The sequence below is a fragment of the Mangifera indica genome, chromosome 5 (genome assembly GCF_011075055.1).
Source record: "Mangifera indica cultivar Alphonso chromosome 5, CATAS_Mindica_2.1, whole genome shotgun sequence".
Taxonomy (NCBI): domain Eukaryota; kingdom Viridiplantae; phylum Streptophyta; class Magnoliopsida; order Sapindales; family Anacardiaceae; genus Mangifera; species Mangifera indica.
In genome coordinates, this window is record NC_058141.1 from 3,067,977 (window position 1) to 3,086,705 (window position 18,729).

The 18,729-nt window shown below is 32.0% G+C and overlaps 1 protein-coding gene across 1 annotated transcript; it reads right to left on the minus strand.

Annotated features, from left to right (window-relative positions):
- Nucleotides 1-4,351: 4,351 nt before the first annotated feature.
- Nucleotides 4,352-17,089, minus strand: LOC123215241 (nudix hydrolase 18, mitochondrial-like). Its single transcript, XM_044635261.1, has 5 exons — nucleotides 17,013-17,089; nucleotides 16,824-16,935; nucleotides 16,651-16,734; nucleotides 16,438-16,566; nucleotides 4,352-4,489 (listed from the first exon to the last, which is right to left on the minus strand). Exons 1-5 carry the CDS (start codon nucleotides 17,087-17,089, stop codon nucleotides 4,352-4,354), a joined length of 540 nt encoding a protein of 179 aa, XP_044491196.1.
- Between the last annotated feature and the right edge of the window lie 1,640 nt (nucleotides 17,090-18,729).

Consider the following 18,729-nt stretch of genomic DNA (forward strand, 5'->3'; position numbering starts at 1 on the left):
CTTGTTTTGCCTGATTTTTTAAAACCATTTGAACTTGAGTGTGATGCTTCAAGTATAGGTATTGGAGCTATTTTGATGCAAGAAAATTGACCATAGCGTATTTCAATGAGAAACTCAATGGGCTAGCTTTAAAGTACCCTACTTATGACAAAGAGTTGTACACTTTGGTGAGAGCATTGGAGACGTGGCAGCATTACCTTTAGCCACGTGAGTTCATTATCAAAACAGATTATGATTCCTTAAAATACCTAAAGGGGCAAGATAAATTAAACAAGAGACATGCGAGGTGGGTTGAATATATTGAAACTTTTTCTTATGTCATTCATTACAAGCAAGGTAAGGAAAATATTATGGTAGATATGTTATCACGCAAGTATACTCTAATCTCGACTTTAGATACTAAGTTACTCGGCTTTGAGTACATTAAGGATTTGTATGTGAATTATTCTGACTTTTCAGTAATTATTAAGCTTATGAGAAAACTGCATTTGGTAAGTTTTATAGGCATGATGGTTATTTATTTCAAGAAAATATATTGTGTGTGCCTATGAGTTCCTTGTATGAATTGCTTGTGAAGGAAGCATATCGAGGTAGATTAATCAGTCATTTCGGTATAACAAAGACTTTAGATATACTACAAGAGCATTTCTTTTGGCCACATATGAAACAAGATGTAGAGCATATTTTTACTCGTTGCATTAAGTGTAAACAAGCCAAGTCTAGAGTTTTACCCCATGGTTTATATACACCTTTACCTATACCTATTATACCTTAGGAGGATATTTCTATGGACTTTGTTTTAGGGTTACCTCGGTCTAAAAGGGGTAGTGATTCAGTTTTTACCGTGGTTGATAGGTTTTCAAAGATAGCACACTTTATTCTATGTCACAAAACCGATGATGCAACTTACATTGTTGATTTGTTTTTCAAGGAGATCGTGCATCTATACGGCATTCCACAGAGTTTTGTATCTCATGGTGATGTGAAGTTCTTAAGCTATTTCTAAAAGGTATTGTGAGGTAAGTTAGGTACTAAACTACTATTTTTTACAACATGTCACCCATAAATGGATGGGCAAATAGGGGTAGCTTGAGGACTTTGGAGGATAGCTTACCACATGCAGAATTTACATATTATAGGGTTATGTATACATTTACTAGTTATTCATCTTTTGAAGTTGTTTATGGTTTTAATCCACTTACACCTTTGGACTTGTTACCTTTACCTATTGAGGAATGTACCAGTTTAAATGGTAAAAGGAAGGCAAAGTTCTTCGATAACTTCATGAGAAAGTTAGGCAAAATATTAAAAGGAGAACTGAATAATATGTCAAACAAGCTAACAAAGGAAAGCTCAAGGTGGTGTTCCAACCAGGTGATTGGGTTTGGGTGCACATACAGAAGGAACAGTTTCCATCCCAATAAAAATCTAAGTTACACCCGAAGGGTGATGGTCTATTTCAAGTCTTTAAGCGTATAAATAATAATGCCTACAGATTGGATCTTCCAGGTGAACATAATATAAGTGCTACTTTTAATGTTTTTGACTTATCTCCTTTTGATGATGCAAATTTGAGGGCAAATCCTTTCAAGAAGGAGGGAATGATAGAGGCATCATGGGAGCATCAAGTCATCCAACAGATCTGCTACACATTTCGATTAGCCCAATTACGAGAAGTAAAGTCAAGAAGTGCAACAGGCTTTAGTAGGGCTCATAGAGGGCTTAGAGACTAAAACCAGTTTACTTAAGGATGACTGGATGCTTAAAGAAGCCAACAGAGAAGTCAACCTAATTTAGGCCCAAGCCCATGGAGAAATCGAAATCTAAAACGCATAGGCAAACTTTAAATGGCCATAACTTTTTATCTAGGAGAAGTTACGGGGCTTGTAACCTATCAACGTGAAGCTCGTTTTGAGCTCTATATCAATAACTTACTTTTGTGGTTGTTCCCAATTTATAGGCCCAAATAAAGGCCATTTCAGTGTGTATTATACAGTTTTTGTGTTACCAAATTTAGGATTTTTGGGTTTTCATGAATTTTGGTCTTTCTTGTGACCGGGCTAGACTTTAATGAGCTCAATTGTCATATTATATTTTAATTTAGTATTTTTATTGCATATATATGTTATCCATAGAGTGAACTTCAGTGGATGGGTTTCGATGAACTCCTTGGTGAATCCCTTGTTCTGGTTCTGGATGTTGTTATTCATTCTTAGCTTAGAATTCAATTTGGTGTTTCACCACTTCAAAAAATAAGGAAGACCTTCTGCTTGACCTAGATCGCTTCATCATCGTCCAAATATCATAGTCATCTTTTAATAAATATGGCAAATCACTAAACTTTATTAGGTTTGATATATAAATTTTTATCTCATTATAACTTTGATCAATACCTAAACGAGAAGATACCGCTTCTACAAATATATTGTAATTGATTTTTCTATTAACTGAAACTAATGTCTAAACTCCACCAATATATTTTAAATTATTATCATCTTTGTTGTGCCATTGCCCACCAAATCCAAGCATGAATATCACTCCTACCATTTTTTCTGATCAATCAATTCAAGCAAGTGAAATATAGTTGGTTTAAAATCAATTAAGTTTTGAATGAAACAAGTAAAGAAGTGTGTTTCTTTATAAATGAGGGGCGAAAATATAGTAAATATTTTCATCTACCTCCAAAGCTACCCCATCCAAAACATTAATGAATGAAATCAATTGTCTTCATGCAATTGATAAAATCAATTGTTTTCATGCAATTGTTAATGACAAGTGTTTTCATACAACAATTCCATTCTACCTTTCCAATTTTCCTGCGCATGAATTCACGCAATTTCGCTTGCAATTTTTTGCACCTTAACCGCACCTGCACGTACTCGTATGCACTCTTCGCACTCACACACACTCGTACGCACTTTGTGCATTTACGTTTATCTTTACATTACAATCTGTAAATATCAACAATTATACCAAAAATTGATCTGTTTTCGAATGAGTTTTTAAATATTCAGATCATAAGTTATCAAATGTATCAGCAATATGATGATGAAAGAGGAAAGGTTGTCAAGGAAAAACTATACTGAATCTAATGTACTTAGGGTAAAGGGCTATCATTGGAATACAAATTAAGTTTGCTTAAAAAAATAAAATCACTCAAAGTTTGCCTAAAAAGGTTTAGGCAGAAACTTTCGTGCTATTTTAATTAATACCCCGTATTTAAATATTATACTTTTGTTATAATTCTACTCTTATTTAATAAATTTAGTTTAACATATTAAAGACATTTATTAATATTCTCTTATTATTATCAATCAAACATCATAATTATTTATACAAATCAATTTTTTAGAACAAAATATTATTTTATTCCAATTAATCTTTAAATTAAATTATTTTTGTAACAATCTTTCAATTTTGATAATAAAAAATTATTTGAACCAAAAGCACCCTAAAAGTTTATTATGATGGACACCTTTCCCTTTTTAAAGTATTAAAAAAAGTTATTATGATATTAATAACACTTCATTTTCTAACCATGTATATAAACATGAATATAAATATTGATATATTATTATATAATTAGATAATTTTGAATTAAAGATAAAATAATATTCAATCGTATGATAACAAATAAATATTTGTACTCGTGTTCATATTGATTATGAGTGCATGTAATATCACTCATATAATGTTAATTTTGGGTGTGAAGATGTATCCATCATTAGTATAAAATACTTTGAAGCATCAATATGAGTTTTCTAAAGTTTTCCCACTTCGTATTTGTTAATTGATTGATAAGAAATATGTCCCTTTTACTATTTCATGTTATGTAATTTATTTTCACTTCTCCTAAACTTAAATTATTCAAAATGATGATGTAATCCCTAAAGATAGTGAAAATATTTAAGAACTTCATTTTAGTTAAAAAAAAAAAAAAGGCTGATGAAATTCACAGATTTAATTTCTACAAAAAGGATTTAACCTATACATATTTTGGATTAATTTCTATATATTTTCTATGTATGTTGTCATTAGAGTCAATTGATCCTCTCTTCATCCATCCGAAAACTAATTTGCGTCTGAACAATATCACTCTAACTCCCACTTCTAGTCAAAAATGTTTCTATTCTTACTAATTTATTTATACAAATTGACTTGGTAAAATATTATTGAAAAAAATAATTATTTATTTTTTCTTTTATTTTAAAATCACTCAATCATATATTGTCACTTTATATAAATAAATTATTAAAAGAATGTGCATGTATTTTATTTATTTATTTGTAATTTCTATCTTTTCCTTTATTTCAAGTGTAGAAGATGAGACTAAACTGATCTAGTTTCTCTTCTAACCCAATGAACAATATGATACATTTTCTTCTTCCTCATTTTGATCCATTGCTGATGTGAGTCTTGCAAGTAATATGTCCAAAGCTTCTTTCATCCACCAATGGCAGCACACTTCTCTTGCTTCTTCGAAACTCATCTGCACGATCATTTTACGTAATACATTAGTGGACTGATTTCTAGTATAGTATCAGAGTTACAAAGATTAAGGGTTTTTAATTCAAGTCTCATATAAGAGTGTTGGCCAGAGTTGAAACACACAAGACCTCTGTGTTAAAATCTAGTTGGATCCATGAGTTAGCCAAAAAGAGTTAGACTTTATTTCAGATTGAGTCATCAAGAAAATTTAGACCTAAGCTTATATGGGTCACCTTGTGTATATATAACCAGCGTTAACTGGTAGCATAGTTGCTGTTAAGAGAAACGATAGAATAGGTAAGTCACAGATCGGTCGAAAAAAAAAAATGAGAGTATATAATATAATGAGTATTTAAGTTATATTTGTTTAAGTCATTTTAACCTTTGGAGCTCAATATACTAAATCCATAATTAATAATAGTGAAAATACTTGAATTTTTTAAAATATGGACTATAAATCAGTCTCTAGAAACATACCCAGATTCTTGAATTTTCCCAATTCACGCTGTAAATTGAAAATATAAAAACTGGACTCAGAATACTCCGGGGAAAAAATTATGGAAAAGCTTCAAAAATATACAATTCTCATCTCAACATTGCCAAGAACTCCAGCTTCTTCAATAGATTCTCTTAAAGCTGCTTGCTCTAGAGATTCATCAACTTCCCATCCACCCTGAAAAATTAATGCATGGGCCGAAGATATAATAATTAAAATCATGAATTAAATCGAATCATATATCAAGCTTGTGTGTATAATGTTGCCTTGGGGAACATCAGGCCTTGAGCTCGGCCTTTCTGAGAAGTAATAACAAGAACTTCTAATTCATCAGTAATGTCACCATCTTTGCCATCTTTGAATCGGTAAGGAATGCATCTGCAAGTCCAAAACTTCCTCATCAGAAACAAGAATAAAATAGAGAAAAATTATAAATAAAAAATCAAAGTATTCACCCTACAACTTGGCGATGGCCCAGGTTGTTATATCTCTGGAGCTGCCGGCCCCTCCGAAAGACCAAAGAAGCTGTCATCATTAAACAAAGAAGATGGTGAAGTGAGCTAGAGAGAAGTTTTAAGGTTGGCACAACAATGAACAAAGAAGCTACATATAGAATTGTTTATAAAGAAAGTAATAGGGCAATACCGAATGATGGGGTTCCAAGAAGACCAAGGAGGAAGGAAGATGAAGCTTGCGAGAATTTGGTTTTGGCCGACTTCACAGAAGATCCTCACGTGTGGAGACCGAATCCACGTTAGGTTCTAATGATTTGAATTCAAATTGAAGTTCCAATCCCTTTTGAACATCCGCATGTGTAGAGTCTGAATCCACGTGTGGGGAACATCCTCAAGCGGTATCACCAGCTCTTCTTCTCTAACGATTTTTCTTCTGCAACGATGATCCATTATTTTCTTCTCCGATATCATTTTTCACCAATCAATTGAACCTAGGGTTAAATACAACCCATGTCAAATCCTAACACCTCTTAACTTGAGCTCGACACAAAAAAATGGTCTGATTCAAATAAAGTGATTTGATTTGGTTCGATTTGATTTAGCTCAAATTTATAGTTTGAATTGATAATTCAAATTTATAGCACAAAGTTTATAACTCATTGATAAAATGATTCGTTTTACTCAAATAATAGGCAAAATCACCGATTCAAGTCATAAATTCAAGTTAAACTATGTCATAAATTTGAACTACCAATTTAAGTCAAATTGATTCGAACACGTCTTAGTTCAAGTTTGATTTGATTTAAAAGATTACATAAATCTTTTAATTCAAATTCAGTTCTGATTCGAATTAAACAAATTTAAGTCAAACCAATCTGAATCGTCTCGACTTTCAAGACTCAGCTAACTTAGTTCGAATCCAACCCTAATTAAATTAACCTTAAACTTAAATTGACCATTTTAGATTTGAGTTAAATTTGAACCGATCCTTCTTCGGGTTTGGCGAGTTCACCCTAGTTAGGAAGAAATAAAAGCTTAATATTAAGTCATTTTCTAGAGTATTGGACGGGAAAAACTGTTTTAATTAGAATAGACGTATTATGGATTATCCTATATTTGTAAGAAAAATTTTGAGAAGTAAATATTATAATAATAGCCAAAAAGTCTTGAGTGTCAATTGGGAGAAAATAAAAGCAGAAAAACTAGTTTTGAGTAAAATACAAATTAATACTGGGATTATTCTACGCTTAAAGAAAGTAATAGTAGAAAAAAAAAGTCTTGAGTTTATACATCATCGTACACTTTGTTGAAATAAGTGGCTCTTTATGTCCCACATCTATTAATTTAATCTCTTTGTATTTTACTAAAGGCTATAAATAGAGGCTTTAGTTTTAGTTCAAAATCATCTCTAAGACAGTTGTAGTCAAACATAATTGTATTGAGAGAATCCTATTATTAGGGATCTCTAATAGTTTATTTTTCCTTTGTAACTATTCTTTGGAGATAGTGAAAGTAGTCAGCTACGCCAAGGACGTAGGTACATTTATCGAACCTCGTAAATTCTTGTGTTCTCTTTCTTTTATTTTTCTGCATTTTATTTTCTGCTTTAATTATTTATTATATTCAATAGCATAAAAGTTGTGTTTTGTATTTTCGCTGCACAGTAAGTGGTATCAGAGCCTAGGTTTAGGACAGTGAGTAGCTATTTATATGGTTATGTGCATGTCTAGGAAAATACTATCAAAGGAGATTGGTTTTTAAGGAGGCTTTGTCCCCACCAATTTTTTTTGGGTACTTTCTTAGTGCATATATTATCATTTTTGGGCACTTACTACTATCCTGGGTTATAGTAATTGTGTTTTAGCTATTGAATATAAATTTATGAAACTTGGTTATTTAAAAAACTATATACCAAGTAAATCGTAATCAGTAGAAAATGGCATCGACATCAACAAAGAAAATTGTGACAACCGCAAAAATTGATGTGGAAAAATTTGATAGCCGCAACAATTTTGGCTTGTGGCAATATGAGGTGATGGACGCCCTGTGTCAAGAAAATCTTGATATAGCTCTAGAGGAGGAAAAACCAGAGAAGATGGATGACAAAGAATGGGTGAGGATCAACCGTCAAGCTTGTGGTACAATTCGTACGTGTCTTTGTAGAGAGCAGAAATATCCATTCATGAAAGAGACGTCTGCAACTAAAATGTGGAAGACGTTAAGAAACAAGTATATGAAGAAGCAAGAAAGAAGGGGTAGATCTCATAAAAGACCTAGTAAAGATGAATGTGCTTTTTGCCGAGAGAAGGGACATTGGAAGAAAGATTGTCTGAAGTTACAAAGGAAAGATAAAGGGAAGACCAAAGTTGCTTCAGATGCATGTGTAGCTAGAATTGAAGAAAATGAGTCAGATTTTGCTCTAGTAAGTCTACCAATGACATCTCAGTATGATGAATGGCTTCTAGATTCGGGTTGCACTTATCATATGTGTCCACACAAGGAATGGTTCTTCAATTATGAAAAACTAAATGGTGGAGTTGTTTTCATGGGTAATGATAGTCCTTGCAAAACTGAGGGGATAGGTTCAATCAGTTTAAAGAATCATGATGGATCAACTAGAGTTCTGATAGACGTTCGACATGTACCACAGTTGAAGAAAAATCTCATTTCTTTGAGAGTTTTGGAATCCAAAGGCTTCAAGGTGTCAATGCAAGATGGAGTCTTAAAAGTTATTTATGGTGCTCTTGTAGTGATGAAAGGTACAAGAGAAATAACTTGTATTATTATAATGGTGGTACAGTTTTTGAATCAATAGTTGTAGTATCTGAAAAGAATATAGATGATGAAGCAACCAGACTTTGACATATGCGTTTGGGACATGCAGGGGAAAAAACCTTATTTAGTTTGGTGAAACAAGGCTTATTGAAAGGAGCAAAGACCTGCAAGTTGGATTTTTGTGAGCATTGTGTCTTAGGAAAACAAACAAAAGTAAGATTTGGTACTGTAATTCATAATACTGAAGGTATTTTGGATTATGTTCACTCTGATGTGTGGGCACCTACTAAAACAGCTTCTTTGGGAGGTAGACACTACTTTATTACTTTTGTTGATGACTTTTCCAGAAGGACATAGGTGTACACTTTAAAGAAGAAGAATAACGTATTAGGTGTTTTCCTAAAATGGAAAAAAATGGTTGAAACTCAGACTGACAGAAAGATCAATCGACTAAGAATTGATAATGGTGGTGAGTATACTTGTGATCCATTTTTTTAAGTTTGTCAGGCTGAAGGTATTGTACGTCATTTCTCAGTTAAAGGAACACCACAACAGAATAGGGTGGTTGAACGCATGAATCGAACCTTGTGGAGAAGGTTAGATGTATGTTGTCCAATGCTGGGTTAGGCAAGCCATTTTGGGCTGAGGCTGTTACATATGCATGTCATCTCATTAATCGTTTACCATCCACTGCAATTGAAGGGAAATCACCCCTTGAGGTATGGTCTGGAAAACCTGTTAATGACTATGATTCCTTACGTGTGTTTGGTTCGACTACCTATTATCATACAAAGGAGTATAAATTAGATCCAAGAGCTAAGAAAGCAATCTTTATGGGGATTAGTTCTGAAGTGAAAGGATATCGTCTTTGGTGTCCAAAGTTGAAGAAAATCGTTCACAGTAGTGATGTTACCTTTGATGAATCTACCATGTTAAAGAAGGTAACAAAGAAGACCGATGATACTCAACAATAGGTGGAGTGTATTCCACAACAGGTGGAGTTTGAGACAATCACAACAAAAAACCCAGTTAGAGTTGTTGAAAATGATAGTGATACTCCAGTGACAGAGGAGGAAAGTGAAGATGAAGAGGTTTCAACCTAAGAACCTCAACAGCAACAAGAATCAATTGCATCACATAGGCCAAAACGAGAAATACATAAGCCTACTCGATTTGCTGATATGGTGGCCTATGCACTTCCAATTATAGATGATGATATTCCTTCCACTTATAAAGAAGAAATCAAAAGTCTAGAAGCTGAAAAATGGAAGAAAGCCATGGATGAGGAATTACAATCCCTTCAGAAGAATAAAACTTGGCAGTTAGTTCAATTGCCAAAGCACAAGAAGACAATTGGGTGCAAGTGGGTGTATGCAAGAAAAGATAGATTTCCTAACAAAGAAGATATTCGCTACAGGACAAAGTTGGTAGCAAAAGGCTATGCTCAAAAGGAAGGGATTGATGAGGTATTTTCTCCAGTTGTTAAGCATTCCTCTATTAGAATTTTGTTGGCCTTGATAGCACAATTGAATCTTGAACTAGTTCAATTTGATGTGAAAACTGCATTTCTACATGGTAATTTGGAAGAGAAAATCTACATGACTCAACCTAAAGGATTTAAGGTTGCTGATAAAGAAAATTGGGTTTGCAAATTGAAGAAATCGTTTTATAGACTGAAACAGTCTCCAAGACAGTGGTACAAGCGATTTGATCAATTTATGATGGAGCATAGGTACACAAGAAACAAGTATGATAATTGTGTATATTTTCGCAGGCTACAAGATGGGTTTTTCATTTATCTATTATTGTATGATGAGAGTGCTGAAAACCCTATAGATATGATGACCAAGGTGGTAACAACGATCAAGTTCAATCATTGTTTGAACTTGATCAACATCCTGCCAGCTTAAATTGCGCCGAAAGGCGCATTTGAAGTCATCGCTGAAGAAGAAAGTATAAAGGAAATTTGGTGGGACTCGCTAAATCGTCAAGGTGGAGATTGTTGAAATAAGTGGCTCTTTATGTCCCACATCTATTAATTTAATCTCTTTGTATTTTACTAAAGGCTATAAATAGAGGCTTTAGTTTTAGTTCAAAATCATCTCTAAGACAGTTGTAGTCAAACACAATTGTATTGAGAGAATCTTATTATTAGGGATCTCTAATAGTTTATTTTTCCTTTGTAACTATTCTTTGGAGATAGTGAAAGTAGTCAGCGGCGCCGAGGACGTAGGTACATTTACCGAACCTCATAAATTCTTGTGTTTTCTTTCTTTTATTTTTCTGCATTTTATTTTCTGCTTTAATTATTTATTATATTCAATAGCATAGAAGTTGTGTTTTGTATTTCCACTGCACAACACACTTAAAGAAAGAAAAATCAAGAAATCGTCGTTCTTTATATTGAAGAAAATATTTAATAGTAGAAAAAGTCTTAAGTATTTTCGCGTTTAGAATTTATGTTTTAGACGTTTTAAGATGTTGCTTTAGATATATCACAATAAATTGCTTATTAACCTAATATAGAAAGTTGTTGGTGGTTGCCGGTTGGCGCACAAGAATAATTTATAGCGATTTTCTATATAAATAACAATTAAATATTACATGGAATAAGAATCCCCTCAAAACAAAAATTATTTTCCAACAGTTATTTTCTTCTCATTTTTTATCAACTTATCGTCTACTCTAATATCACTTTGAATCGGCTCAAACTTAAACTTAAGCTAACCAATTTGAATTCAAGTTTTAAAGTTAACTCTTATTTGAGCTTAGTTTAACTCGAAATCACCTTTAGATTATATTTGAGGAAAATCTACAAAGATTTACATTAATTAACCAATTACCAACGTTAATCATATTTTCAATATGCTTATATACATGTAATAAATTAAGTATTAATTTCTTTCTCTTTACTGCTGGTCATAACCAGTGAGCCATTTTATTCCAGTTGGGCATGCCCTATTGCATGTCCTATTTGACAACAATTACATTAGGCCAAAAGATTCCTACCCAAGGTTTAGTCTATTTCTAATTCATACATGTAGGGTTTCAAAAACTCAAATACCCATCTGTTATCCAACTTCCATTAAAATTTTTAATTATATGTAAGGGTAAAATTGTTATTTTAATAATAATTTTAAAATAAATAAAATTATATCTCATTTTTCCTTTCAAATTTTAAAAACTAACACTTCACCCCTGCTTAAAAAGTTTAAAAAGTTATTTTTCCCTCTACTAGGGTTTATTTTTCTTTCTCCCATCTTTTCAACCACCTTATCCTTTTTCAGCCAATGGCCCATGCCCAATCTCTCTCCCACCCGGTGATCTCTCTCTTGGTCCTATCATCTATCGAAAATAGAAAGCCAATTGGACAAATCATCTGTCAAAAATGAAGAAGACAAATTGTCTTTCGACTCTTCGTTTTAAACAAACAAGTCGCCCATCTCCATCAACGCTTCATAAAGATGGGTTGGCATTCTAGTTTCCTTCTCATTAGCTCTTCATTGTTGTCAGCTAACATCAACGAATGGAAGGCCAAGTTCGATGAATGAGATGCGCTTGGGAATCGCATTCGACAAACGAGATTTGGTGGATTCAATCGATTCCACCAAATCATCTGTCATTGGGAGAAAAGGTAGATAGAGAAGCCGTCAGGAAGGAAGTTTATTAGAAGAGAAGGCAACCAGAGAGGAGAAGTCAGCCGGAAAATGTAAGGGGAAAAAAGTCACTTTTCAAAATTGGAAAAGTTTAGGCATAGATGAAATTGTTAGTTTTTAAAATCTTGGGGGAATGAAATAAAATTATATATTTTTTAATATTACTATTAAAATGATAATTTTACCCTTACATATAATTAAAAATTTTAAGAGAAGTTGAATGATGGATAAGTATTTAAGTTTTTAAAACCGTAGATATGAATAAGGAATAAACTAAACCTTTGGTGGGAGTAAGTCTTTTGGCCATTACATTATTATATCATAAAACAATCATCTTTCATACGAACCAAAATTCAATTACAATATTTCCATAGGTACTTAATTGAGAATTGCAATCTATACCTCAAATACATTCACAATGGTCAGAATTTAAGACCCACCGAATGTACGGTGCAGATAAAAGAAATCCAATTATATATTACAAGGGCAACCGGAAGAAGATTAAAATAACAATAAAATTATGTATATCTAATTTTGAGTATTTAATTAAATATTTAAATGATATAATATTATGTGATTTTAAATTAAAAAATAAACATAATTATATTACGATACATTATATGAGTATTCAATTAAATATTTAAAACTAGATACATATAATATTACTCTAAAAATAAAGAAATCTTGTTATAGTTTTTTCTGCTATACACAAATTCATCGCAAAGTCTCATGTGCCGATCTAAAATTCAGATTTCAAATTTTGTTATAACCAAGAGAAAGTAATCTTGTTATAAGTTTTAGTGATTCATGTTGGAATATATAAGTCACACAATGGAAGAAAAAGAAAATGAAATGGTAACGTATTTGGTGTCCAAATTAAATTGGCTTTTAAGTCATTTTAACAATTTAGAAAGACCTAATGGCTGTTGATCCAAAACCTGTTTGAACATGGTAGACTGGTCTGAAAGACCCTAGTCCGCATGAGTTAACCAAAAAGAGATAAACCATTTTTTCCGAGTTGAGTCAAGAAAAATCAAACCCAAATTTAAATGACCCACTCCATAATGGCGTTTATAAAACTTTAAGTATCCAAGTTTAATTAATTTAAATCATTTTAACAATTAGAAGCCGAATATGATGAAACCATAATTATTAAGTCTAGAAGACTTAAATTTCTAACTGTCGAGAATTCAATAATCTTAAATTTTACCGAGCTACCAATTGAGACTTTCTTAACTTATATTTGATTTTTTTTTATTCAGCCAAATCAAAGTATAACTCTTCTTGGCTAACTTATGAATCCACCTCAATTTTAATCTAAGATACTGACTTCTTTCAACTTAACCCACCATGTTTAAACAGGTTTGCATCAGCGGATATGTTAAACAAAGGTTTATTAATTTAATTATATCGAAATCGTGTGTTCATATTATTTGATATGCATGTTAATCTTTTATATTTTTTAATTACTACAATGATCATTAGACTTTAATGGAATTTATGTAGAACTAGTAAATCTTTTTATTATTTAATTATTACAATCATGTGACTTTAAAATTACATAGAATTAATTGGTTGATTTCTATATTTCTTTCATTTTTGTTTTCTCATGCATTTGATAAACTTTTATACACTCACAAAATCTGGCTGTAAGGGATGCAATGATTAAAAAATTATTTTTCTCAAATTATACTTCAGATATCTATCTGATTTAGTTGGCATCTTACGTAGTCAGTTTTAATATGCATATAAAGTGTGTACACATATAAATTTGAGCCGAACTGAGTCTAAGTTTGGGTAAACTTAAGTTTAACTTAATTTGAAAAAGTTAAGCTCAAACTCCTTTTAAACCAATTTGAGAGAAGCCGAGATTAAGTTTGATTGTAATGTCCAGCCAAACTTGACTTGGCACTGTAGCTAAACCAAAATCGATTGAAAGGACAATGTTTTAGCCAATTTAAATCAAATTTTTTCAAGCTCGTAAGCTTTGCGAGCCAAACACTTCCAAATTTAAGTTCAAACTCAACAATATAAAACTTTTATACTCAAAATCAAACTTGCATAAACTGAACTCGTTTTAAGCTTGTTCGAATAGAGTTGGCAAACAAGCTCAAGTCAGTCTCGTCTCAAATCCAACCCTATAAATGTGTTAAAAAATAATTAATCTCCCTCTGCCAACTCTTTCCAAGTAGTAATAAGCCAAACTAGCTCAAACTCACATGGGATATAAGAAATATTGATTGAAGGACCCACTCCTTGAGAAATTAATCTGTCTCTTTACTCTTTGTCTTCCAAAGTATAAAATTTTAGAAAGACTTATTACAAAGAAAATTCAAAGAATTATAATGGAGAAGTTGAACGAGTGATCATCATTAACTTCAATTAATTTTCTTAAGAAAGCAACTCCCTGATCCATGTGTTTGATATTACAAACTCTTCGTTCCCAAGCAACAAAGCATGGGGTCAAACCCTATTAACAATATATCAAAATCAACCTCTTGATTTATCTAATATAGTGGTTGTCAACCCAATTACTATATATAAGGTTTTACTTACTTACATTAGTCTATTCAGTCTCTAAAAAACAGTTCAACTCAAGTAAAAATTCCTCGTTAGCAAAAAAAAATTTGTTATTGCCAAGTTGTTAATGTGTCACCAAATTTCACATTTTTTTGGAGGAATCATATTTGACGAAGTTCGATCACTAAGGCGGTGAGTTTAGGGACACCAACTAAATAATTCATAGTCAAGACCTCTCACTTCAATATGATCATGTCAAAATTTCATTTTCTATTTTAGAGTTTTCTTTGCTCTTTTTTAATTAATCTTGCTGGGTTGTAGAGGTTAAGAGGCAATTATTAAAGAATTAATCAAACAAAATGGAAATGGTTGGAGGTAATGAAAATAATTGATCCTGTGTTGTGGGGAGGCAAGATGACAAATTTGAATAGAAAATTAATTATAAAAATTCTATTAATCGCATTGGGCACGTGGGAAATTTCTCAATTAACACCATTGATTATAATTAAATAATATTGAAAAAAATTTTTAGAGCTATTCATGGTTGGACTCGTTTGTAACCCTATTCTTCACATGTGCTTCACGAAAGAGTTTAATATTTTAATAAATTAAAATTAAAAATTTATTCTTTTATGAAATATTCGAAAATAGTTGACTGAGAAAAAGTATAGTGATAAAGTGCCCTAAATGTGATGACAAATTAAGTAGGAAGAAGATGGGTTCACACAAAATTTTATTTATGTTTTTTTTTCATTATATTCAATTTTCACATTTTTTTTTTAATCCTTGTCTTAATGATTTAAGCTTAGTTATCATTTAACTACGTAACTCATTCCGGTATTATTATTAATTAATCCAATAAATACTTTTATTATTACTTATATCATAGTTTTGAAAATCGAATCAAACAAATATATAACCTACTAGTAAAAATGGTTTTCGTATACTTAAAGACCATATTTAAAGTTAACCCAAATTGGATCAAATTGAATCGAATAATTTAAATAGTTAAACTAGTTAAAAAAATTGAATTTAACTCGATCAATATAAAAAAATCATTATTTATTAATTTTGAGTATATATACCATAAAATTAAGTTTATTTTAATAATAAATGAACTGAAATTATTTATTTAACTACCTTTAAACCAATAATCAGTCTGATAACAGATTAACTATTGGGTTGACTTACAGTTCAATTCCAAAAATATTGTTTATATCATTTTCATAGTACTACTTCTTATTCATGTAAATTAAAATCTTTAACTAAGCATGAATTATTATGATGTCTACTTCTTTATTGATTTCTTAAAAACATGATTTTTAATGATGAAAATAACATTCATCTACGACTTCCAGAAGACTAGAATTGTTACTGTTAATGAATAATGATTGATACCGCAAAAATATTGGCTTTAAAATTTTTTTTTAAAAAGAAAAGTATACAATCAAAGCTCTCTTCCTTCCTCATTGTGATCCATTGCTGATGTGAGTCTTGCAACTAATATGTCCAAAGCGTCTTTCATCCACCAATGGCAGCACACTTCTCTTGCTTCATCGACACTCATCTGCGCAATCATTTTACATAATACATTAGTGGACTGATTTCTAATATGGTATCAAAGTTACAAAGGCTTAATGGTTGTTAATTCAAGTCTCATTTAAGAGTGTTGGCTAGAGTTGAAATACGCAAGACCTTTGTGTTAAAATCTAGTTGGATCCATGAGTTAACCGAAAAGAGTTAGACTTTGTTTCAAGTTGAGTCATCAAGAAAAGTTAGACCTAAGTTTATATGGGTCACCTTATGTATATATAACCAACGTTAACTGGTAGCATAGTTGCTGTTAAGGGAAACGTTAGAATAGATAAGTCACAGATCGGTCGAAAAATAAAAATGGGAGAGTATATAATATAATGAATATTTAAGTTATATTTGTTTGAGTTATTTTAACCGTTGGAGTTCAAATATATTAAACCCATAATTCATAATAGTGAAAATACTTGAATTTTTAAAAATATGGACTATAAATCAGTCTCTAGAAACTTACCCAGATTCTTTGCCTGACATATTTTTCCGGCCATACTTCAAGCTGCTCCTTGACGAGCAACGGAAACATGTAGCCTTCATAAAGAGTGCCTTGACTTTTGCTGAGAAAGTTCCATTCTCCCAATTCACGCTGTAAATTGAAAATATAAAAACTGGACTCAGAATACTTCGTGGAAGCAATTATGGAAAAGCTTCAAAAATATACAATTCTCACCTCAACATTGCCAAGAACTCCAGCTTCTTCAATAGATTCTCTTAAAGCTGCTTGCTCTAGAGATTCATCAACTTCCCATCCACCCTGAAAAATTAATGCATGGGCCGAAGATATAATAATTAAAATCATGAATTAAATTGAATCATATATCAAGCTTGTGTATATAATGTTGCCTTGGGAAACATCAGGCCTTGAGCTCGACCTTTCTGAGAAGTAATAACAAGAACTTCCAATTCATCAGTAATGTCACCATCTTCGCCATCTTTGAATCGGTAAGGAATGCATCTGCAAGTCCAAAACTTCCTCATCAGAAACAAGAATAAAATAGAGAAAAATTGTAAATGAAAAATCAAAGTATTCACCCTACAACTTGGCGATGGCCCAGGTTGTTATATCTCTGGAGCTGCCGGCCCCTCCGAGAGACCAAAGAAACTGTCATCATTAAACAAAGAAGATGGTAAAGTGAGCTAGAGAGAAGTTTTAAGGTTCGCATAACAATGAACAAAGAAGCTATACATAGAATTGTTTATAAAGAAAGTAATAGGGCAATACCGAATGGTGGGGTTCCAAGAAGACCAAGGAGGAAGAAGATGAAGCTTGCGAGAATTTGATTTTGGCCGACTTCAGAGAAAATCCTCACGTGTGGAGACCGTTTCCACGTTAGGTTCTAATGATTTGAATTCAAATTGAAGTTCCAATCCCTTTTGAACATCCTCATGTGTAGAGACCGAATCCACGTGTGGAGTAGGGCTGGATCCGAGCCGAGCCAAGCTCGGCTCGAGCCCGAAACGAGCTTGGCTTAGCCGAGCTCAAGCTGGCTCGAGTTGGCTCTGTAGATTTTTTTAAAAAATTTTTTATACAAAACGGCGTCGTTTTGATTAATATATATTAAAAACAACGTCGTTTTGATAAAGAAAAACGAGCCGAACCGAACGCGAGCCCGAAACGAGTCGAGCCGAGCTGAGCTTGAGTCAAGCTCGAGCCGCTCATATATGAACCGAGCTCGGCTCGAATCCAACCCTAGTGTGGAGAGCATCCTCAAGTGGTATCACCAGCTCTTCTTTTCTAACCATTTTTTTTTTCAACGGCGAACCATTATTTTCTTCTCCAACATCATTTTTCACCAATCAATTGAACCTAAGGTTAGATACAAACCATATCAAATCCTTCCTAACACCTCTTAACTTAAGCTTGACACAAAAAAAATGGTTCAATTCAAGTTTAGCTCCAATAAATAGTGATTTGATTTGGTTGGGTTTGGTTTAGCTCAAATTTATAGTTTAAATCGATAATTCAAATTTATAGCTCAAAGTTTATAACTCATTAATAAAATGATTTGTTTTACTTAAATAATAAGCAAAATCACCGATTCAAGCCATAAATCCAAGCTAAACTATGTCATAAATTTGAATTATCAATTCAAGTCAAATCGATTCGAACACCTCCTAGTTCAAGTTTGATTCAATTTAAAAGATTACATAAATCTAATTCAAATTCAATTCTAATTCGAATTAAACAAATTTAAGTCAAACCAATCTGAATCGTGTCGACTTTCAAGACTCAGTTAACTTAGTTCGAATTCAATCCTAATTAAACCAACCTTAAACTTAAATTGACCATTTTAGATTGGAGTTGAATTTGAACTGATCCTTCTTTTGGTTTGGCGAGTTCACCCTAGCTAGGAAGAAATAAGTCATTTTCTAGAGTATTGGACGGGAAAAACTGTTTTAATTAGAATAGACGTATTATGGATTATCCTATATTTGTAAGAAAAATTTTGAGAAGTAAATACTATATATTCAAAAAATAATAATAGCCGAAAAGTCATGAGTGTCAATTGGGAGAAAATAAAAGCAGGAAAACTAGTTTTGAGTAAAACAAAAATTAATTCTCGGATCATTCTACTCTTAAAGAAATAGTAGAAAAAAGTCTTGAGTTTATACACCATCGTACACTTAAAAGAAAGAAAAATCAAGAAATCGTCATTCTTTATATTGAAGAAAATATTTAATAGTAGAAAAAGTCTTAAGTATTTTCGCGTTTTGTTTTAGATGTTTTAAGATGTTGCTTTAGATATAC

Bases quoted from the DNA above. Each gene is read 5' to 3' on its own strand.
- LOC123215241 (XM_044635261.1), bottom strand. From the start codon at position 17,089: ATGACAGTTTCTTTGGTCTCTCGGAGGGGCCGGCAGCTCCAGAGATAT. The intron at 16,936-17,012 runs GTGAATACTTTG...TTGGACTTGCAG, and splicing joins GGCCATCGCCAAGTTGTAGG to ATGCATTCCTTACCGATTCA. The intron at 4,490-16,437 runs GTAAGTTTCTAG...ATGATCGTGCAG, and splicing joins ATGTCAGGCAAAGAATCTGG to ATGAGTTTCGAAGAAGCAAG.